This window comes from Athene cunicularia (assembly GCF_003259725.1).
Source record: "Athene cunicularia isolate RWA chromosome Z unlocalized genomic scaffold, athCun1 chrZ_part4, whole genome shotgun sequence".
Lineage (NCBI taxonomy): Eukaryota > Metazoa > Chordata > Aves > Strigiformes > Strigidae > Athene > Athene cunicularia.
In genome coordinates this window covers 197,457-221,495 of record NW_020799145.1, presented here as the reverse complement: position 1 = coordinate 221,495, position 24,039 = coordinate 197,457, and the positions used below count along the sequence as shown (strand labels likewise).

General features: G+C 34.2%; 1 protein-coding gene across 2 annotated transcripts in view; it reads left to right on the top strand.

The window, feature by feature from the left end:
* FCHO2 (FCH domain only 2) overlaps positions 1-24,039 on the top strand; it is a 96,410-nt gene that overhangs the window by 53,574 nt on the left and 18,797 nt on the right. Inside the window, exons 10-18 of one of the 2 annotated variants that reach the window (XM_026866767.1) lie at positions 2,473-2,497; positions 9,787-9,841; positions 12,467-12,645; positions 13,210-13,221; positions 13,632-13,656; positions 14,405-14,447; positions 15,164-15,258; positions 20,987-21,090; positions 23,121-23,250. In XM_026866767.1, the coding sequence (XP_026722568.1) occupies positions 2,473-2,497; positions 9,787-9,841; positions 12,467-12,645; positions 13,210-13,221; positions 13,632-13,656; positions 14,405-14,447; positions 15,164-15,258; positions 20,987-21,090; positions 23,121-23,250 (668 nt within the window). Of the gene's footprint in view, positions 1-2,472; positions 2,498-9,786; positions 9,842-12,466; positions 12,646-13,206; positions 13,222-13,631; positions 13,657-14,404; positions 14,448-15,163; positions 15,259-20,986; positions 21,091-23,120; positions 23,251-24,039 lie in introns of both variants that reach the window. The other variant, XM_026866766.1, reaches the window with a different exon arrangement.

The following is a 24,039-nucleotide window of genomic DNA, read 5'->3' as shown; positions in this document are numbered from 1 at the left end:
CATGATGGAAAAATTTTCTTAGGCACTGAGGGCTGAAAAATGGCTTCTATAGTGTATGAAACACTTTCTACCTTTGTATGCTTATCCATTGTAGTTTTCTAAAAGCTGCTTTTTTCCCAAAGAAATTTTATTTAACATTGAAAGATTGTATCAGTTTCCCTTTCTAGAAAAAAAATTTGGTTTTCATATCAGAAAATATAAATCAGCTCAGTTATCCTGAAATGGGAAAAAAAATTGCCTTGCTTTCAACAAGTTGGACTGAAATTTGATTTATTTTGTTTCTGTATTTACACACAATACAAAAGTGAATAGATTATGAAGTTAGAAAGAAACAAGCATAATGGCATGATACTGACTTCCTACGTAACACATGCCATAGGCTTTTACAGAGATTCTTGCATTAATTCATAGTTTCTAAATTAACAAGAACATCACAAATAAGTAACAAAGGATTCATTATGTACTTAAGTAAAATATTCTGATATGATCTCTTTTAAAAATCTAATTGCTAGTCTACATTTTGTCTCATTTAATCTTCAGCTGATGATCCTGTACATGATGAAACGTATCATGAGAAACTTTTTGCACATAGAGGTTAAGTCCTTTCTGAATTTCTTGTTAAATTAAGCTTTAAGCTTTTTTAGTTTGTGTAGGGCAGGCTTTCCACATCTAGAAAAACTCTGATGGTTTATAGGCTTTTCAGTTTATCAGTACAGTTTTTAAAGTGTTGACACATAAGCTGGATGTTATGTCTAGTAACAGTTTTACACAGAAAAATACCATACACAGGGTATTCTGTTACATAATGTTGTTATACAGGTTAGTCAAGGATTTTGCTTCTTTTTCTAACCACTGCTTTGCATGAGTTGGTTGTTTTAGTTTTCATCTACAATCCTTAAATTTCCTTACAGAATCCCCATTTGCTGAAATGTTACCTTACACTAGAAGCATGACCTATTTCTTTAGTCTTAAAAGAAAGATCATATATCTAGTGATGTAGAAGCACATTTGTCTAGAACCCAATGTCATCATTTTTCAATTCACCAGCACTTGCAAACTGCTGAGTTTTCCTTTTTAACTTAAATCTTCTTTATGAGCTGAACGACTTTCATTGTAGTTTGCCTCACAGCTTTCACATTTCTTAATTTTAATTGACTTCAGGCTGTCTTGTTTGAGTACGCTTTTTAAAAACTCATGTCTGAAAATCTGATTGTTGTATCTTTTGAGAGAAGTCTAGTGCTTTGTCTTTTCAAGATGTAAAATAGCTTTTAAAACAGCTCTTTCTATTGCTATGAATTCAGTTTAGCCAGCAGAGGGAGATAAGATGTAAGTCAATTAGAAACTTGGCCACATATATTTTATTTTGTGTGAGGCCTTTCAGAGGAGATGGCATCCTTCATCTCACTGTCAATTCCTTAACAGGCTGTACTGAATTTCTTATTCATGTTTCCATATTAGCAGGTTTTTGTGCCTGTTTTTATAGACACTATAGTTTTTACATTTGACCTGTTTAGCCTTCTAAAGAAGATGATGTAGATTGCAATAAATTGGGGGGGTTTCCCCTCTTTTTTCTATAAGCGTGTGTTTAGGGTGTTCAGTCTGATTATATAAAAACACTGTTGTTCAGTTACACTGGCACTTACAGTTTCATTTGTCAAGATGCAAATTAGAGAGAACTTATACGCTACTCAATTATTCCCACATTCTGTAAATGTAACTGCTTCTGCTTTTTGCAGACATCAGAGAGAATCAGTGTCATTCATTTTATTTAAATACTACTGCTTAAATCAAAGTTATAGTGGAAAAATATAACACGTGAAAAATGTGCTTGCAATCACTGCCTTTCTGCTGACAACTGTTTGGATTTTTTAAGTGTTTATTAGGCGGGTATTCTTATTTTTTCCAACATCTTCTAGTGCTTGACTGGAACTGTGCTTGGCAGACATGAACGAGAATGAAAAAATTCTCTCTTTTAGAATTTCATAAACAATGAAATTCTAAAAGAGAGAAGCTCTGAAATCCTCTAAGAATAGCCTTAATTTCTTTGGGAACTCGTTATTGTCCAAAGTGTTTTGCAACTGCATGTGGACTATTTTATTAGCAATGGTGACTTTTACTTACTGTGCACATCAACAACAGAGACCTGTCTCTTAAAATAAATTCATCTAGAATACAGCATGGTACTCCTGGCTTCCCTTGATATTTTTTCTTTTTTATATCTTGTGAGTTTACTTTTTCAGCATTCTTTAGAGCTTTTCTTCCGTGGTGTTTTGAACATAAACTTACCACTTTTATTTAAATGTCATTCAGTTGAATGTTGATTATTTATAACAAAAATTTAACAGAGTCTAAGAGGCAAAAGGATCAAATGTAGTGTTTCAAATTAATTGAAAATATTAAGTGGAGTACCAGAACTGTATGAATAAAATAATTTGTACATTTTATGATTGTATATTTTCTCTTTTCTAATAGGGAGTGTCCAGATGCAGACTCAGTTGTAAGTAGACTTACTTCCAAAATAAATGCATATGCTAATATTTTCAAGCACTACAACCTGATGAAACAATTTATATACAGTCCCTGCTATTCTCATCTGATAGAGGATGTAGTATTATGATAACATAGTCAAAGTGTTAACTTTGCTCAAAACATAATCTTTATTAATATATACAAATATGTGTCAGTATACATTTATATTTCCTAACAATTTTAGTTTTTAAATATGGTGTTTTTACTGCAAGTATTTACTACTTTATTTTTCAAGTTAGTTTAAATTGCTTAGCTAGTAGATTCTAAGTAAGAAAAAGGTTCAGTTTATTGTGGAACAAACTTTGCATCATTATGTTTTCCTGATACTGTTTCCTCTGAGAAATCCTTCTAATATCAGTGGGGTTCTGCTTTATCACTGGCAATAGAGTGTAGGAATATAGTTCTAAAAATAGGTCTTTAAATGCAGTATCTCTAGATGCACTTTATTAATGGCCTGGTTTTTATTGCTGTCAGTTTGATCTGTGATACATATTACAATTTTATTTATTAAATTCAGGTAAGTGACAGTTGCAAATTAAATTGGTATGTCAATGCTTTTTTAGTTCATTAATTGAGCCATTTTCTTTAAACATGTATGTTGTCTTGAATTATATGTAACAGAGACTGCAGCTCCCTTTACCTATAGTAAGGAATAATATAAAGTAACAATAATTTAAGTGATTTTCTGTAGACTGATTGGGTTTTCAGTTCATTTATTTAGATGCCAATTATATTAAAGAATTTAAGTTTCCAAGTTCACCTGTTTTGCAGATTTTCTTCTATCTGGGAGTTTTAGTACCTAATATTAAAATTTCTTTTGAGAAACTTGCTTTAAAAAATCTTGTAGAACCATTCTTCTAAATAAGGAAAAAGAAAATTTGCTACTTAATAGACCTATATGTGTAAAACCAGCCTTGTAAGCATCACTGAGGCAGTTATTTTATCCCATGCAAGGTCATCTTGATTTAGAGCAAATTTCTTGGGTACATTTAAAGTGATTTTAGAATTATCCCTATGATTATCAGGCTTTTAATGGAAATTATATGTTTTGACAGTTCAGGTTTTATCACTGGAGTGAACCACAGCTGGGTTTGACTGTGTTTAATTTCTTCTTTGCTTATCCTGGTCTCTATGTTTTTTAAAAAATAATTAGTACGAAAAACTCAGCTGTAAATATGTATGACATTCTTTCTGGCTCCATAATGCACACCATATGATCATCTGAGTTAACTACTCTGTCTAAGTGTAATTTATATTTGGGTTTAAAAAAGGACTTTAACAGTGTCTAACAACAAAATTGATACTTCATTGCATTCTCTTTTTTTTTTTTAATGCCCAATATTTATGGCTGCATTTGGAATTTAAAATCTGGTCTGTAATTTCTTCTTGTTTTTTAGAAGCAACAATATTATCCTGAATGGTACAGTGCTTTAATAGCTGAAGACATTAATGTAATTCCTGTGAAAATTTATGCAGCATACCATAGATGAGATTCATTTCACCCCTTACAAACAAGCACTCCAGAGTACCTTTACATTTTAAGATTGGCGTCCTCTTCTGGAAGGTCCCTTTGCAAATGTTTTTAATTTTTCTTGGTTTTTACTTTAAGATTTCCTTTCTATTTAATATTTCAAACTTGATCCAAATAGTTATAGCCATCTATATTGTTATCTCTGTGATCTCTGTTATCTGTTTTGTATGGATCTTTGCAATAAATTACACATTTCAAGAAATTGAATTTGGAGAAGTATTTTAAAAGTATTTGGAAAAGTATTGAAAAAGAAAATGAAAGCAATTATCATTTGTGTTTGATTGCTAGAAAATACCAAGGACCAGTCCTCAGAAAATTCAACTTATTTAAGGTGTCACAATTAAGGTTTTGGTCAGCTTTGGTCACTCACAGAAAATATCTCTCTGGCTTTTATATTATTAATATTATTAATTATTATGATGGGGTTTTTAAAGGTGACATTTATTTGTTAATTAATTTGTCAATTAATTGTGTGAAAGGAATGTAAGAGATAACCACTCTGCAATTATTTATAAGCACTGAGGTAAATAGATTGAAATTTTAAAAGTTAAGGATCCTGTAGGAACTGACTTCAGTACTTTATTAACCACTTCTGTGTGACATGTGGATCTTTGAACATACAGTGTGTAGACAATACCATTAGAGCCTTCTCACTAGTCCAAAATGTATAATGCAGTGTGTTCAACGTGTATTCCCTGTTTCCAGAAATCAAAACGTGGTCCAAACGTGTCTTTTGTGCCAAAATGTAAATTCTCAAATTTATCTGTGGCAAGCTATCCACTTATGCTCATCCTTCCTGTAGCTGCCAGATTATATATATTGGAAAATGTGATGCATTTGAATTGTTAATTCCTATCAATAACTTTTTGTAACTATAAGAGGTTTTTATGTGCTCATGAGTAGGAAGGCAGCTGGGAACTGGGAAGTGGTATTTGTTAAAAAGGTTCACCACTTCAATAAGCAGTCTCTGTTTAAATACATATGACAGTATGTGATGAGATTTAAAACTCCTGTGTTATACATCAATCCACACATGTAACTTCCATTAAGCTAAGCCTTGATAATTAAGAAAAGTAAAAAGATAAGTGTACACTAGAGATAGCAACTAAAGTCTGGCTCTATATGTGTTTGTTACTTAGCAAGTTTTTTTAAACGCAGAATTTCCCATGAGTTTACCATGTCTCTAGGGATGGTCTGTAGGAATATATGAGCTGTAGTAGAAACTTTTCTTTTGAGGAAGGATATACAGTGTTCCACTTGTGTTCAGTAAGATCTGAATTTGGATTGCAACTCTTCCCTTGGTTGGGATACTTGCAGATAAACTTCTTCTACTTGACTGCCTATTTTCATGAAGACTGTAGTAATGTAATTATCTTTGAGTCCTCTGTTCTGTCTGTCAAATCCATTTGAAATTGTCCAGTAAGTTCAAAAGTAATTAAGAAAGGAGCCACAGATGCACAGAACATAATGCTGCAACTTTTTTTCATAGGAATGGAAGCAAATATATTGAGGCATCCAAAATTTTTCATTAACCTCTTTACATATGAGTGTAGTGCAATTGCAGTTGTATAGAATTATACACCATTTTTGTTATTTTTATTGCTGGGGACTGATTGAATTTGGAACCTTCAAACTCTAATTAGTGGAACACAAGTATAACCTTATATTTACTGAAATTCGAATGCTTTTCTTTATTTGTGTTTTGTAATGTTTAATTCTGACATATTTTGAATAGCTGCCATTGATACAGGGTATGAGGCTTTGTCGTCACAACACAGCAAACGGGCACTTTGAACACATATTTTTCTTTATGTATCTCTGCAGTGAAAGAAACTGACTGGCTACTTTCTTCTGTGTCTTTTGAATTAATAGGCACCCTAAGGAGAGGAGTCTAATAATATGTAATACCTCTGTCTTAACCTAAGGATATACCTGCATCAAATTTACGTCTCAAATATATCAAAAGTGGACAGGCTCTTTTTTTCTCTTCTTCCAGGCTATGAGCTTCAGTTGCTTACTTTGAGTTTGCTTTAGTCCTCATCTGGATTACAGGAAGTCAGTCCAGTTCAGTAAAATGGTAGAAAGTTCCTCTGGCAGAAAAAGAAAGAGTGAGCTGTTCAGTTGTGCTGTCTCTTGAAGCATACACTGAGGAAACCTTGATAAGCAACTCTCATAACCAGTGTAGATATCCCAGGAGAAGATAAAATAGACATAAATCAAGCTGAAGTGCCGTGAAGGTTCTTTGCTTCTTGACCGATGATCAACCTGTTAAGCAGTGCTAACATTGCTGATGCAGGGCCAAATGAAGTAACTAGACTGCAATATGCTCCGCAGGTTCCTCTCTTGGCCGTCGTATGTAGCCCAGAGGAACTAATGACATGCTAAGGGTGTGGCTTCTTCCATTGCTTTTGCATGACAGATGGGAGAGAGCAAGGAAACTGAGACAAAGTATTCACCAAAACTCAAAAAATAAGTTTTGGCAATAGAATGCCTAGTCCTCATGCTTTTTGTATAGGCAGTTTTATTTTGTTATTTATTATGTTTTTATGTTTTATTTCTTCAAAAAATTATTCACTCCATAAAGTTCATAGAACACACAATGCAAAGACAGAGTTATAAGCCTAAATTTTTAACATATATTTAAAACTATGCAATACCTTACTTAATAATGTGTTGTGTTACATCTGCAAACACAGATAAAACTGTGGGGTTTATAGCTATGTGTTTCATTGCTTAACAGACCCTCTGAGGATGTGAAACCTTCTTCCATGGAAGTCCTCCTTTCCAGTTACTTCCACAGAGTTCAATTTACATCTATATTGAGTTGTTGTGTTTTTTTTAACTGCAAAGGCTACAAATAAAGTGTTTGGGTAGGGGACTAGACAAGACTTTCATTTGCATTGTATTAATAACTACTTCTTATAGAAACACAGTTTGCAAAGATGATCTTCCTCTGTGTTGGAGCTTCAAAATTACACGCATACAATAAGGTTGTGGTTTTCTCCTCTGACCAACATGGTAGGCAAATCAGGTCTTGTCTGTATGGTGTGCCTGGTACTTAAAAGATACATTGTTATCTGCAACATAACATACAGTTCTGTAGAATTACGGAGAAGAAAGTGTGAATTAGACAAGTGTATGTAAATGCCTTCATTAACATCAGATTCATGAATATGTATCTCTCTCAAAATGCTGTGTCCTCTACCACTGTTACAAAATGTAGACTAGTAAATACAGTTGATGTTTCAGAAAGCAGAACCGTTCACCTGTTCAGCATTTCAAAATATTGAAAACAATATTTTGAAATTACTATTTAACTGGTAAGTAAGATTTTGAGGTACTACTTGCTTTGATACATCGAGTATCTCGTCCACCCTTTTCTTCTGCTGGTTTACACAAAAATGTAAATTCAGTATCTCACTAATGAAAGTAAAAGGTATAAGAATGATCATAAATTGGTACAAGATTTATCTCAATTTGGTAAAATGCCATTGCTGAGGAATAGATTCAAATACCTTTGCAAGATAAGAAATAATTAACATGAAAATATTAAGAAATATATTTAAGAGCTTTTAAGATATTAGTGCTAAGGATTTACTAGCTATTACTTGGTAAATTAAAAATAATGGAATGAAGAGAACTTCTGCATACTAAGTTCTTTCACAATTTTATATCAGAATAGTCAGATTTGCTAGTAATGTTGTGCATGCTGTGTGTGCCTCATAATAATATCCTTTACATATTTGGCCCAGCTGGAAGAAAAACTAAATGTTGTATATTTAAAGATTTTTGTTGGTTTTTCAATTCATTTTAACTATAAATGATCCTGATCTGTTGAAAATTGCCTAGCATAACAACTAAAAATATTTCAGAATTTGGAACTTGTAGTACTGTAGGAAAATTTACCTACCCTCTAGCTATATGATTTGTTCTGTTTACTTTGATGTCAAATTTCATTAGTGTTTGTTGGTATATAAACAAGGTCAACCTGAGGTCAAGCGTAGCTAAGAACCCTGATTTGAGCAAGTAGAGCTAAGGTACTGGACCGTGTGATCCTACTCTTACAACTTTTTTTCTGTTCAGTTCCTTACCTCCTCTTTTTTTTTTTTTTTTAATCAAATAGTGGTGAAGTCCAGATCTTACAAGTATTTCAAGGAATTGTATCTATATGTTCCATATTTTAAGGTTTGAGCTTAAAAGTTATTTTTTGGCCTTAGTTTGACACGCTGTTTAATTGGGTACAGTGTTACATCTCCTATACAGGATTGTATTTTTAAGTCTTTTTAGCAGCAAGTTTGGTCTATGTTTAAATTCATTCCATTTAATTCAGAAGTGCTAGATTTAGAGAGCTGTACAAAAGAGAATCTTTCATAGTAAAATATCAGATATCCTATTTGTGGTATCTGTGATAGGAATAGAGGGACAACTACATATGTTTATGTTTATCTTCCTCTATAATTCAAAAGTTATTCAAAGTGAATATCTTTTTAAATTTGGCTTCAAATTTTAGGTGAAGTCAAGTGGTTCCTTGCTAATCCACTTGAAGTCTCCAGTGTAAGTCATTTTGTTATATCTCATGACTTATAACAGAAAAGTATATTTTGGCCATACTGTATATTAGTCAAACTGCCTCCCAGTACCTACTGTCTGGTAGTGTATTGTTTAATACACTAGGAAAAAAAAAAACTTTTTTTGTATGAATCTTGTCATTTTTGTAAGAAATTTATAACTGCTGATATCATTACATTTTGAAGGCACTTGGATTGTGTTTTTTTACAATAAACTTACTGAGGCATTTGAGCACTTCATATAGACTAACTGCATACAAAATCATGAGTAAGCTTTTATATTCTGAATGGGGAGAGTATCTGTGTATCAAAGTTTACCCCTTTTATATATAATATAAAGGAGTGTGGGGTTTTGCACATTTTTAAAATTTATTTATTTTTTAGAGACTTATTTCTCTCTGCCCCAAAACTTTTTTATGCAACTAAGTGCTTAGCTAAGTATTCTAAATGATTTTAACATAATTCTCTTCAATTTATGTTTAATTGACTGCAAGAACTGAAAAAGAGAACTAGTCTGAAATTCCCAGATGCTTATTAGCTTTGAACATCCAGGATGGTGCTGGAGATGTGTAAAGGAAAACTTTGGAACCTGGTTTGGAGCACTTGTATTTAAGTTTGATCCATAACTTTTAATTAATGTGAATATTTGCTAAAGCAATAGTGCACACTTGCTGCCTTTTTAAGTTTCAACTTGTGTAACCTGGAATACTTTTACTCACATATTAAAATACTGATTAATACTTAGGAAAGGTTTTGATCCTGCACCATCAGAGCCTCCAGTGACTTAGCTGAGAGAACTAAAAGTATAAAATATTTGGGGCCAAGAGAATTGTAGGCTTATTTAACAGTAATAAAGCTAAAATGCTTCTTTTGGTTTCTGACCTTTTTGATAGCTTACCAGTAAAAGCAGATGCATTCAAACTTGCCAGTTCTTATAGGAAATTTGGAGGTTGTTCTGTTGTATTTTGTTCCTGAAGTATCTTGTCATGCTACTTCTGAACTACAGATCATAACTTGAGATAACTAGTAATTAATGATGAATAACAATGACTTTCATGAGCTGTCATAATCAAATTTTAATTTGTCAATGATATTAAATCTGATCTAAGAACAACATTTTTTGTAATTTGTCAATATCATAATTTCTGTTGTTTTTAGAATATTCCTGATGTAGATGATGAAGGATACAGCATTAAACCAGAAGCAACACAGGATATCCTTTTCACTGTTATTGTGCCAAGTTATTTAATGTTACTACCATTTGAAGAGAGGAAGTAGTAATTAAAGTGTTAATTAAAGGGAGATGAATGACTTTCATGCTTATGTTGCAAAGTTGTATTCTTATGTTCATAGCTTTTGGAAAACATACAAAATTTTGTCTGTCTTAGATTTTGTGTGTGTGTAAATGTTAAAGATTAGATCAGATGTCTTTGGAACTCTAGAGAATGGTTTGTGTCTGACAGTAAAAACAAAACAGAACAAAAAGCCTGAACAAAAGCTTCAAGGTGACCATGTTGATCTTTATCCTTGAAAAGCTCTCAGAAAGTTTCTAAAGTTTGTAAACTTTTTTAAGCATACAGAGTGGTTATTGGTTCTATATCTGTAACCTCCCACTTATTTATAACACCATATGAGAGACTGAAATGTCCTATGACTGTCTCAAAGCTTGCTTGTGTCTGTGCAAACCTCCAAGAGAAGCTGCTGCAGCCTGTGAATTGGTCTGGGGGGTGTCACCCAGAAACCCTCCCTTGACATTGGATCAGGACACACCATTAAAATGATAGGGAGGTCCAGCAGTCTAGAAATAGAATTTCTGTTACTTAGTGAAGTCATTAGACCACATGCTGCTTCTAATTGGTGCTTCTAGCTTGTATTGTCTTTTTAATAATAGCTCTGATATGCAGCATAGATTTTCATTATAAGTAATTTTTTATGGATGCTTGTGATTTTTTTCTGCTCTTCCTTTGAAAGAAAAAAATTATTGTCCTTTTTCGCCCCCATCAGAAGCAGAGGGAAGCTCTACTACTAGGAATAATGCTGTAGATCTAAGCAAGCCTAATATGTTAGCCAATTAGCAAATAGCTAATTTTTGGAAATGTATTCACTGAATTTTTGGGGTACTGCAGATAAAAGGTAGAGTTACATTTTGCAATTACCTTAAATTGTGAAAACTTATAAGCAGTTAACAGCACCTTGAAGTGGGCCAGTCCATCATCACAGCTTCTCTGTTTTCACCAGCCTTGCAGAATATGCCTCTGTTGACCCAGTGAAGATTCCTGTACCGATAAAAGCAGTTTGTGTTATCTCCTATTTACAAAACAGATCTAAAAGTGAAATGGTTTTATTCAGTTCTTAGAGGGACATTATTTCATGCTTTGCATGTATTTATGAAAGGGAGAGAGGAGTGAACTACGTTCATGCTTTGTAAGTTATTCATCTGGGCATCCTTTTCTGCATTATCGTCTATGTTGTGAAACAATCAAAAAGGCCATACTTTCAGTGAGAAAGCTCAATGATTTGCAATCCCAGTCAGCCAGGTAATACTTCAGCTTCTGAAAATCTTGACTGGATTCAGGAACTCAGCAGTTCCCTTCTTCTTTTCTCTATTAGCCTCCAAGAATGGATATTTATTCTGTGGATGGGAACTCTTAAGATGATTTGTTGGAGGACATTATTTTACCATAATGGCAGTCAGTCTTAATAAGTCTAGTCTTAAATGTTGGAAGAGCACTTTACAAGAGTTGTCTGATTAGTAGGAGATGAATCTTGAAACTTTCAAGACATCTTTTCATGAAATGAAAAACAACTTGTCTTTGAAACATTCTTTTTTAGATATGATTCATTTTGGGGGATGGATAGGCTATAAGATGAAGACACTTGATTTTTTTCCTCACCATGGCTCAGAGATATTCAGTTGAAATGGATGTGGAATGTCGTTTGGGTTCAGGTTTTAATCTTTGTCAGGGCGTAGTTTGAAGAGATTTAATTCAGATGTCTGGCATATTTCCAAGTGAAAATAGCAGAAGCAAGTTATATAATATGTATGCTTCCCTTAGGTGTTTAAGTAGAGAAAAATTTTCAAATTATTCCTTGTCAAAACAATTTCGTCTTTTAAGACTTAGCATAGGCCTTTCATAAGTTTTATTCAGTGCAGCTCCTGTGCATATAAAGAACCAAGGCTAAATTCATCTGTATATGTTGCTTAGTTTGAGGACTGAGTTGTCATTGTGATTCCTTTTTTGCCAAGGACCACAGTGCTTCAAGCAGCTGACATTGTTCAGTTTACTGTGCAGCCTTCTATGTAACTGGTAAGTTCTTGCAAAATTTTCAGTGCCACTCTGTGAACGGTGACTGTTGCTGCTTCTTCCTGTACTGTTAATGCTTGTACAGGTACAATGAGCATTCTACTGCTAATTAAAAAGGCTAGGGCTTTCCTTCACTTGGTTTAAAATAATTTCTACATTTTTCATACATGTGTTAAAATCCCTAGTTGAGTCTTACAAATCATAAATTTAACATGCAGAACTGTTGCTACTGTCAAATCTTTAATTTATCCTGATGCCTTTGAATATGCAGTTGTTTAGTTATATGATATTGTGCCTTTCAGAACACAAGAACAACATAATCACAAAGATTAATGGAATATGAAAAATAATTTAAACTCTGAGTTGTGAATTTTGGACAGTGGATTTATTTGAAGTTTCTGCATAAATACACAAAGAGGTTAGGCAGCATTTTGTCTGTGGTATTCACTTAATATGAGCATTTTGTAGAGCACATTTGTGAAGTGGATTAAGCAGATTAATTCTGAAGTATTTCCACCTTAACTGAGAAAAACATACCAAAGAGAACCATTTCTATTCATCCAGTGATTCTGACTCTGAAGATGATGAACCTAGGAGGTTCCATGTAGAAATAAAACCTGTCCAGCCAAATAATAGTTCTCAATATACCATGCCTTCCTTGGATGAATTAAAAGTATCTATAGGAAACATCACTCTTTCTCCAGCAGTATCTGTAAGTTATTTCGTTCCTTTTAATTTTAATGCATAGGAGAGAAAAGTGGTAAAAGAATCTGTAGTGTAAATGTATGTTTTTATTGTTCAGGTTTTATTCTGTCTTCGAGTTCAGTGTTTCTTTTTTTCTTGTGCATTAGGTCATCTTTTGTACACTGTATTGCAGTGTACCAGTGAACTTTTCTTTGAGTCTTGGGAGTGCTCAGCCCTTGTCTTTCTACTGTTGCCACCACAAGACATGTGAATACATTGTGGAGTTAGCTGAGCATGACCTTTAACATAGTTTACTAATTAGTATTCAGTAATAAAGAAACCTTTAAAACAGACCATATAATATAGATACATGTAACATTTGCAGTGCGTCTTTGCTGATATATTCTGCCAATCCACAGAATGATCCTTTATGCTATGAGATGATATTACAAATAAATAGTATCAACATACACTAGTACAATATTCAGATCAGAATAAAAATGGCTCTGATTTTAAGGAAAATATTGTGCATAACATATTAAAATAATAATTATGATTTTTCTCTTTTTTTCCCCCCACATTTTGAAAGCAGAGACACAGTCCTGTAAGTACAGAATGGCTTTTCATTCACACTTAGATTAAAACCAAGTAAGTGTAGTATGTGAGAAGAGTTACTAGGAAAATCTCAGGAATGTTTCTTTTCATATATACCATGTGATATATAAGCTGTTTAATTTTACTGCCCCAGCCTGTAAAGGGATTTAGTAATCCTGCTCCCTTTGTCAGCTCTACAGTGTTCGTTCCCTGCCTTTTCTTACTGGTATGGTGGGTGTGCACTGGTTGCTCTGCCCTGGATCACGTTCTGGTCTTCTGAAAGCTCAGAATGTTTTGCCTGACATTGAAAGCAAAGCATCTCACATAAAGTTGAGTGGAAATAAGAAGCTTAGGACTATTAAGCATTCTATTTGACAGTTAGTAAAAGACTTTATTCTTAATTTTTTTTTCCGGTTTCAGGCACAGATTACTCGAAATTCATCCAGTAAGTGTGAATTTTTAACTTTTAGTCTATTTATGTTAGCTTTTTAACATAGCATGAAAATAGATTTTTTTTTCAGTTGTTGAAGAAATAAACATTGTAAGTATCTATATTTTAAATAGGAAAAAAAAAAATATTTCTCTTGTCAGTTCTAGATACCTCTTCTTTTTCTATATACTCAGCTGTTCCCTATTCTGGGAAACAGATCAGTCTGTGTCAGTGATGAGGAACACATCCAAGAGCCAAAGTGGGCGACCCCATGGAAGAGACTCCTGTGCAAATTCTTAAAACCTTTCCACCTGCTCAAGTTTAGTATGACCCACAAACCAGCAAAGCACACTCTCTCTGTTTTATAGGCAAACACATAAAACATGGCCATGGAGACAGAGGACAGAGCATCAGCCTCTATCCTATAGGGTTTTCTTTCAGTAGGAAACCAAGCCAGATTTGCTGAAGAATAATATTTATGTAAACAGTATAATTTAAGGAAGAAATTTCAAGTGAACAGCACTTCCTCTCAAAATGCATTGCTTGGTGTAGTCCTCTCCTATTAGAAGGTATTTCAGGAGTATCTGACTTTATCAGAAATAATGCATTTTCTCTTTTCCATTTTAATCATTCATAATTACTGCTGAACTGAAACCATTAGTATTTACTATCTTTAGTTATTATTATTATTATTATACTATCTATAATGAAGCTGAAATTTTTGAGTGTCAGCTTTGGTGATAATATTGTGTCTTTTGCTTAGGTGAAGAGTTAACAAAATCAAAGCTTTCTGCTCCAACTAATGAGTAAGTTCAAATTTAAAATTCTATCAAATGCATTTTTGTAGGAATTTTGTCTTATTTTGATCTAATACTCAGAAACTCATTGAAAGTATCAGCTGACTGCTATTTTAAGTTGGGCATTGATTGCATCATATGTAACAATGGAGATTTCTGTTCATTTGTTTTCCCCTTCTAATGCATTTGCTTCACTGTGATTTGTCTCAATTCATATTTATAATTAAATAATTCAAAAATATTGTTTTTCATTAAAATATCAGGTTTCAAATAAGACAGGTTTAGCTTCAGTCCTGTACTGTTCCATGATAAAGTATATAAAATTGCAAGTCCCAAATTTGGACAGATCTATATGCATTGCTAATATATATATATATATATATATATATATATATATATATATATATATATATATACTGAAATAAATGGCTTTGAAGATGTATAAATGACAGTCATTTAACTGACGTTGTGAATTATATCCACACACAAACTTGCACCAAGGTGTCAGTTCAGATAGTGTCCTTATGTGTAAACCAGTTCCTTGACCGGCAATTTGTAAGTACTTTTATATTTAGATGCAAAGACTAAACAATAAAGAAGAATTTATCAATTTTATTTATCACTTTATTATGTTAATTATATTATCAAACTACCACTGAATTTGTAGATTGATTTTTATATCTCATGAGTATATTTAATTTATATTCAATTATAACTCAATATAGAAAGGGGAACAGTGACCTCCTGGCATGGGATCCGCTCTTCAGCAGTTCTCTTGAATCTTCCTCTTCAGCTTCCTTGGCATCCTCATCCTCCTCAGGTGAAATATTTGGTAGTAGAAAATGTTTTCTCTATGTACTTCAGAATGTTCTGTTACTGCTTTTTTAGTTATTGCAAGGAGATGTGCTTTGACTATTGAAATGAAAGAATTTTGTAAAACAGTATACTACCTTATAAGTAATACACAGCTGAGGGTGCAGTGTGTCACGCTTCCAAGCTAGGGATCAAGGAGGAAGAAGAAACACTAGAAACCTTCAGAAAATTCTATCTTGCTTCTGCCTTTTTTTAGCACCTTCTCTCACTTGCCAAAAAAATTATCACCATCTAGAATATAATCCTATTTTTTCAGCTGGTAAGGCTGAGAAATGAAATGGAGGTTATCACAGCAACTGAGAGACAAGTTGAGCTTCCACTTTGAATAGGTGAGGGTTTCTTCTTTCCAGGAAAGTCTGTTAAGCTATGTAGTAGGAAACCATGACTGTTAGGAGATATGTGGGCATAATCAAAGGGGAGCTGGATAATAATGGCAGGGCTGAGACGAGAATGAAGAGAGAGTTCTCTGAGAGCAGGACTAGTGGGAAGAAAAGGGTGGACTGAGGAATATGGGAGGTGGAGGGAGAGGACAGATGTTGTGTGGGAATTTTGGGGTGCAGGTTTCTAGAGGATATTAGTGTGGACGAGACACTGGCAGGCTTTGCAGAAACCTGGTCTTTGGGAAAAAAAAAACAAACCAAACAGTTTATATTGATTGTTATATTCAAAAAGTAGTGAAGGAGAGGGAGGCAGAATATGAGTAGATATGTATGTTGAAGAGGTTGAGAGCAGATGTTGAGAAACTAGTTCAGAAAAAGGAAGAGACCAAAACAAAAACAGGTATTATGGCTTTGTTAGATCTCCTTACTAAAAGTATTAATTTAAATATTTCATTGTTTATGTGGATTATCTCCAGGGATTTAAGGCAGAATCTGCTATTTACTCACAGTAGCAGATAGGTTGTTTCCATAGTTCTTTTCAGTCTGCCTACTGTGTATCTATTTTCCAACCCCTGCTGTCTTAATGTAGAGACTCTTCACCTCCCACATGCCTGAGAAAGGAAGTGAACAGTATTTCTTTTATCTAGGTATTCATAGTCCAAAAATTATAATAGACATCACTTCTTCATTCACAGTCACAGCTTCCTAGTGGTTATCCTCTTTGCTTGATCATACAGATGGAAGAATAGTAAGGAAGAGTGCATATATCAGTAGGGAAATTCCACACAACTAGTGTTAATTCTTCTTGGCCTTAGTAATGTCCTTTTAACAGCAACCAACATTGTTATGTAACCCTTTGGTTTTAAGTGGAACGTACTCTTTCACTATGTTTGCTTTCCTTAGATGTTACAGTTTTTAACAAATCTAGCTTACAGAAATCATTAGATTGTTTCTTCCTCAGTAAGGTAACCAGTCAAGATTATTGGCCAGTGGATCCAAATTTGTAACATATTTAATGATAAACTCTATAGAATTATGTAGTACTGGAATATGCTGAAAAGAAGTGGTGCTTTGTCAGAATAATCTGTTTTACTAGCTTTGATCTCGTGTTAGGATTCTGTAGAAGAAAGCAGAGGATGCTTAATTTGTTGTGCTGGTCGTTTTTACTGTATTGGGTTGTTTATTGCTATGCTTGAATGGGAAGTCAAAGCAAATTAGGAAATGTCCATACAGTCCCTTCTGGCAGCAGGGCTGTGGAAAAAGTAGCCTCTGACTGATGAGTAGTAACAGGTAATTGGGATCCATAACATCCTTTGTAGTTATATCTGAGGGTAGTCATCTACCCGAGCCCTCATACCCAAAAGAGACTTATGCACAGTGCCCTACATTTCGTTGAAAGTGGTGTAATATAGTGTCCTGTGGGCGTAAGGGATTTTAGATATAAAATACCTATGCCTTGGCAAACTTTACCTTCTAAATAATTATTTAAAGTGTGGTTGTTCTATGAGTTAACTAAGGTATCTGCACTTATGAAATGATCCATGGAGTTAAGTAGTAAGTGAATGTTCTAAAATATAACAAATTACTAATACATTTTGGGGGGGAAAGTGGACTGGTGTAGGTCATATTGCTGTTTAAATCAAGTTCTGATGCTCACTAAGCTACACCTTAGTTCTAAAGACTTCTAAAAATACATTTTTAAATTTTGTCAAGATTATTGGCCAGTGGATCTGGTTGTATTTTCCTTGAAATTAGTGGTTTATCTTCAACTTGAAGGTTAATATTGGTAAGCTGATGCTTAAAGCTTTTGAAATCTCAATCCAAAATTTAAATTGCATGAATTAGTTGTTTTGTATACAGCATATCTGCGTATCATGATACAGCATATTCCACTGATTACTTTTTTTCCTTTTAGTGTTAAAACATTTCTTTAGATATTGTTTCATAAGTCTTTGTTAATCATTGAATGCCTAAACTACCATGATATTTGAGCAGACAGTGATTTATTTAGCACAGAAGTAAACTTTGGTCATCCATGAATAATCCTGCTTTATTAGAAGTTTAAGCTAACTTGGTTACCTTCAACAAACACAACAAACATTTTTTTTAGCCAGCTAATGATATTGTAAAAATGCTTTTTATTTATCTTCCTTATTTTCACCCATATGTATTTTTTAAATAGTTTTGAATAGTTCCACACTGCTTTTTGAATAGGATTTATAGTAGTATTTTAAAGCCTTTGAATGATATGCAAAATATATATTGGAAAGGGAGAGCCATGTTAAAACTCCATTTATGTGGGCTTAGAGAATGTACTTGTTCATGGCAAAAGGACCAGTCTAGAGAGGACACCTATACTTTTGATTTGAATTTTTAAATTTGTTGAGCTCTTTTTTGACTCTCTATGTCACTCTGGTGTTTCTCCAGTGTGCAAGATGTTGAGAATTAACTAGTGTCATATATTCTGCTTCTGTTGTCATCTGCTGCAACAGGCAATAGCCAAGTACAGAGATTACTTGTGGAAAACTCCTGTTTTCCGGCAGCCTGAAGACTATAGGATAGAGAGGAAATAAACTGCAGTGGATGTTGCCTCATACATACAGTTAATCATGAGATGCAGACAGAAGAATATAAAACAGGATCTGATGTCTTCATTGCCTTCATTCATTCACCAGACAGCCATTTATGTTGGGCTTTCCCATTATAAATGTTAAGGGTAAGAGGATAAAAATGTTTGGAAGGAACAAGATAAGATAGATTTGATTAAATACTTTTGAAATAAATGAAAAGCAGAAAACTATGGAGGGGAAACAAAAGTGGAGTAGTACACAAGAAGGAAAAGACAAAGATGAGAGGAAGTTAAATCATAACAGGGAGGAAGTTAGAGGAATGAGGAAAGTCATGAGAAGTAGGGCCTTAAGTGGAGAGAAACACAATAAATTCCTTTTTGGCTTACTTAAAAAATGGAAAGTGACGTGGCTGGAAGTATGAACAAATTACATGTGATATGTGGATGGGATTTTTTTTCTTTTATTTGTCAGTGATGGGATTTTTAGTCTAGTAGAGCAGTTATTTTTCATGCTGGCTGTGGATGCTGGATACCTCATGTAGTGCATATTGAATACTTTTTTGAATATTGACATTTTTATCTTTTCAGTGCTGGTCCTAGTTTCAATTCTTCCCTTTTCCTTCAGCTACACTAAAAGAGCACAATAGGAGCTCCTCTTCATCTACCACTGATTTGCCTGGGTGTAGAGTATCTCAGTCTTTGCTTGTACACCAGACAGATTCTGGGTCTACAAGCCCATCCTCACCAGACTTTACTATTAGCACTTTGTTCAAATCTGGTGTTACAGCAGCGCCATCAGGGAGTACCAGTGCTCCATCCTATGTTTCACAGTCTCAGAGTCAGTGGATTTCCTTTGCTGATGAACTTCTTACAATTAGACACACACGTGCAGACAACAAGGAGCCCCAAAGATTGCATTTTAAACCTGAAAATGCCTGCCTTGCTTCTCCTGCTTTGCTTGGGAATTCTTCCAACAGCTGTGCTTCTGAAGATCAAAGTGACCTTTTCAATAATACTATATGCCATGAACAATTATTCATTGAAGAAACTGGCACTGCTGCTGAAATTTCTCCTGCATCATCTTCAGCACTACTGGACTATAGTTTAGTGTCTTCTTGTGCTCATACAGATAAGGGTATGGCAAGCATGCACTGTTTACTGCTTTTTGCTAATAACTGACTCCAAAAAGCAAGCTGTGGACTCATTTTATTTTTGTTATTATTGCTCACCTGATGTTAAAATTAACTCATCTTCTTACTTAGAATGTACTAAACTGCTTGTTAGCACCAACTTCCTTGAAAGTTAGGACAATGTAGTAAATATTCAGGTTGAAATAAGAAGATAAATTAAACTTATTCAATTAAAGGCATTGCTTTCTCTTAACTATGCAGAGCTTTGCTTTTCTAGAAATAGGAATGTATTTTTGTGAAATGTAGATCTCTAAGTGATTGAATTTGCAAAAACAATTCCATTCCTAAATGGCTTTGTGTAGATATTGTGTGGATATTTACGTAGATCTATACCTGTTCCTTTTTAACACCCATTATTTTGAAGCATGGATGGTATCACGGTAATACAACATATTAAGAGGGCAAAGGAAAGTGCATTTGGGCAAGTGTGCCATGATTAACTGCATACCCGTGGTACTGCAGCAGACTACTCAGTGTTTAGCATACACTGTCATCTTAGAGCATAATAAGAATTTTAAAGGAATGACTGATATTTTAGAAGTTAATTTATCTGGGGATGTTTGAGTTTGCAACACTTAAGGGGATGTGGGCAATATTAGTCTAATTTCTTTCTTCCTAAGTCAGTGATGAAACTCCTGTATTTAAATAACAACAGAGTTATGCTGAATGCCTGAGAAAAGTCCATATCTAAAAGTCACATTTTAAGTAACATTAACTGATTTAAGGAAAAAAAAAACATCCAAAATAATTTAAATGAGGCAGTAGGACATGCTGCAACAACATAGTTGTATATTATGATTTCAGTCTATTTTGAAGTTAATTTTAGATCTGGTTTACTCATTGGATAGCATCTAACATCTATTTTGAAATACAGTTCTGTTCATTCTATTCAGAAAAGTGACTTTGTAAAAGTGGCATCTTTGTACTGCTGCCACCTTCTGCTAGTTGTTTCTGTTAGGTTTAGAAAGACAAGGGGTCAGTACTTTTTTTTAACTGTTTTTTACTTCTGATAACTCAGCTAAGAGATAATAAGGAGTTAGTGCATTCTTACAATCAACGGAGTAGTTTGTCTGTTACACTGGTATATACTTACTGAAGTCAACGCAATTTCAGTAGGCAAAATTCGGTGTGAACTGACTTATGCCATTGTTAGCCGGGACCAAATATGAATTTCCACTGAATTTTCCCTTTGTGGTGAGACATGAAAGACTGAGCTATATTCTGAATCTATAGACTCTACATCAAAGGAAACACAGGTAAAACCATCTTTTTACATACACACCTCCAAGAACAGTTGGTATAAAATCATTTGAGAGCAATGAGAAAGCCCATGATGCCATTTTTAGAGTCACTTTTCAGGGTATCACATGGCCCTGTTTTAAAAGCATTTATGGTTAGTGTCAAATCTTACAAAATGGAGCTTGTAAAATAGGAACTTCTAATAGAAACGTAACTTCCAGCTATTCTATTAAAGTGAGTATGTATTTATGTTCAGTGTGATCTAATACTAATTTCCTTAAATTTGCTTTCTTTCAGCAAGGCCCACAACTCCTCTTTCTGTAGGCACCATTGTACCCCCTCCAAGGCCTGCTTCAAGACCAAAGCTGTCTACCGGGAAACTTAGTGGGATTAATGAAATAGTATGTATTGATTGGGTTTTTTTATTCTCCATTGTAACTTGATTTCAGATGTACCATTCATTTACACTGTTACAGTGGGGTTACTTTCCATCCAGTGTTCAAGGAATCACATACGCAGATTTTCACCATTGTTGGATAGGCCTGGAAGTATGATAACTATATTACTATAATGAAATAATTCTTATCATAACTACAGAGGTCCAAAACATAATTTTTGCATCAGCTGAAGGTTTTTAATTGAACAAACCAGTAATTTGATAATGAAAGTATACTATGTGTATGAGGCTGAAGTTTTTAAAATGTGAAATACTAGTGAAGTTATTAACAAAGATCCATTGATTTAGGGAAATCACCAAAGCTTCAGGGAATGAATGGTATTAAGTAGATCTTTATCAGTCATGTTGACACAAGTAGCCCTGCTGTGACTTATTCCTGCTCTTGGTGCTGGTTGGTGAAGAAGGGAGGTGGCAGACTGCAGCTGCTGCCCATCAGCATACTGAGAGGTTGCACACTGCCTGCATCCTGCTCACTGCCTGCAGTGCAGGTCTACCTGCCAGTAAGGAATGTGGCAAAGAATACAAATACACAGCCAGCATATCCAAACAACCTACACTTAATCTCCTCTGTGAATATGAGGAGTCTTTAGATTTCATTTGACTTACTGACTTGGAAAAATGTTACCGTGGTAAGATACTCTTACTGTCTTGCAGAGTAGCAAAATATTTTCAGCATATTCTTGTTACGGACAAAATTCTGGTCTTAATGCTTTCACAAAACCAAAACATTTTTGAACTATTTCGCAGTTATGAAAGGTCAGAATAGGGTTCATTTTGAGGTTCTTTTCTCGTTCCAATATAAAATTTTAGTAATTGCTCTTAGACCAAGGAATCTATTCTTCATATTATAAATAAAGAGAAGAATTTATCTGGAGCTGTTCTGCTATAAAGTATGATTGTGCACAAAGCTACATTCATTTTATACTGTTGTTTTAGAAACTGGCTATTATCCGGATATAAGTGGAAGATTGTCACTCAGCTTTAATATATATCAACTCCTTTTACAATTCCCATATTTTGTACAAAAGCCTCGTACCCAGCAAAAAGTGTGATTGGACCTAAATAAATAAGAAATCCAGCCAGTACTCAGCCAAAAAATAGATGCTTCTTTGGTTCTAGTGCCTTTTAGATAGCTTAATCCCAAAATGATCATTAGTTAGTTTAATACCTTAACAGTTAAGTGTATCATAAAACCATCCATAGATTTAGGATGGAAGGGACTTCTGAAGATCTCTAGGCCAACTTCCTGCTCAAAGAAGGGCCAACTTCAAAATTGCGTCAGGTTGCTTAGGAACATGCTGAGTTTTGAAAAACTCCAGAGAGGGAGATCTTAGTCTCTTTGGGCAACCTGTCCCAGGGTTTAATCACAAGGTAACAAGAAGGAATTTTTTCCCTAGGTTCAGCTGAAATTTCCTTTGCTGTAGCTGTTGCATCTGATAAGAGCCTGACACCACCTTCTTTGTACCTCCTTTTAGCTAGTAAAAGACTGCTAGTAGATCTCTTAAGCTTCTGTTCTCCAAGCAGAACAAACCCAGGTCCCTCAGCCTGTTCCTCTCTCTCATGTACTCCAGTCCCAACTATTTTAGTTGCCCTCTGCTGGACTCTCAGTTATGTTAGTAGCTCTTCCTTATCTCTGTAAATCCACATTTGCTGCATACATAGCACAGGGCTGTAGGGCTTATGTTCTGCTACTGTGTTATGGCACAATTATTGACAGGCTGCTACATAATCAAATATATTAGACTTAACTACCCAGGCAAAAAATTAACAATGATAAACTATTAAATAATGGAATTGATTCCAGTGGAAAATAGAAGTTCTTTGTTTTATACTAAAAACTAGGGTGGATAAGGCATTAAAGGAACTATGTTGAGAAATTGATTGGGACATGAAATGAAGAACATTTCTATTTACAGTCATTTTTTCATCTCTTTAAAACCACTGTGTAATACTGTTGTAATTTCTTTTGTTCAGCCTAGGCCATTCAGTCCTCCGTTGACCTCTAACTCAAGTCCACCTCCTGCAGCTCCCTTGGCACGTGCAGAGAGCATTTCCTCAATATCCTCTTCTGCTTCCCTCAGTGCTGCCAACACACCTACAGTTGGTAAGTTAAATTAACCATTTCAACTTACTTTAGAAATATCATAATTATGCCACTAGGTTTCACTTGTCAGGAAAACCGTTCACTGGACTTAGTTGTTCCATATGTGAGTCCAGTCTAGGTAGTTCAAGCATCCTTTGTGATACCTGATTCTAAATGACACTGAGAGACAGTAGATTCAGTTAGATTAGACCATAGATCCAGTTATGGCATGTTCTTTAGGGAAATATTTTTCAAAAGTAATACTCCATGAATTCTTATTTGGTATGCTTGTATATGCATTCGTCAAGCACAACGTGTTATCATGTGTTTGTTCTGAAGATATTATTGTATAGGTCCAGCAATATTTTGAATACTGATAAATTTGAATTCATATAAATGTTCACAAAATTGAGTTCTTCTATGTTCTTTTTATTTTGTTATCCTGTAATTGCGTTTCAAAAAAAATTAAACTAATGCATCTTTTTTCTTCCAAGTTATTGAAGTATAGAAGCTAAACAGAAGTGTTTAGTAAAAGCAAAACAAAAACCAAACAAAAAAGATAAAGATGAAAAGCAAATCAGTCTTCATGTGTTGCCACTAATTTCAGGTTTTCTGATGTTTTTAAAGGAAAGTACTTCAGTTTTGATATTTGGCTATAGCAAAGTAAAAGGAGACTTGGGAGTGAGGGGGTGTGTGTGATCTTTTTAGACATTTTAACTTGTTTCTGTAGCAGAATTTAAGTATTTCATTTTTGAACATTACCACTTCAGCCCCAAGATATATCTGGTTTTTGAGTTAACGCTCAGTTAG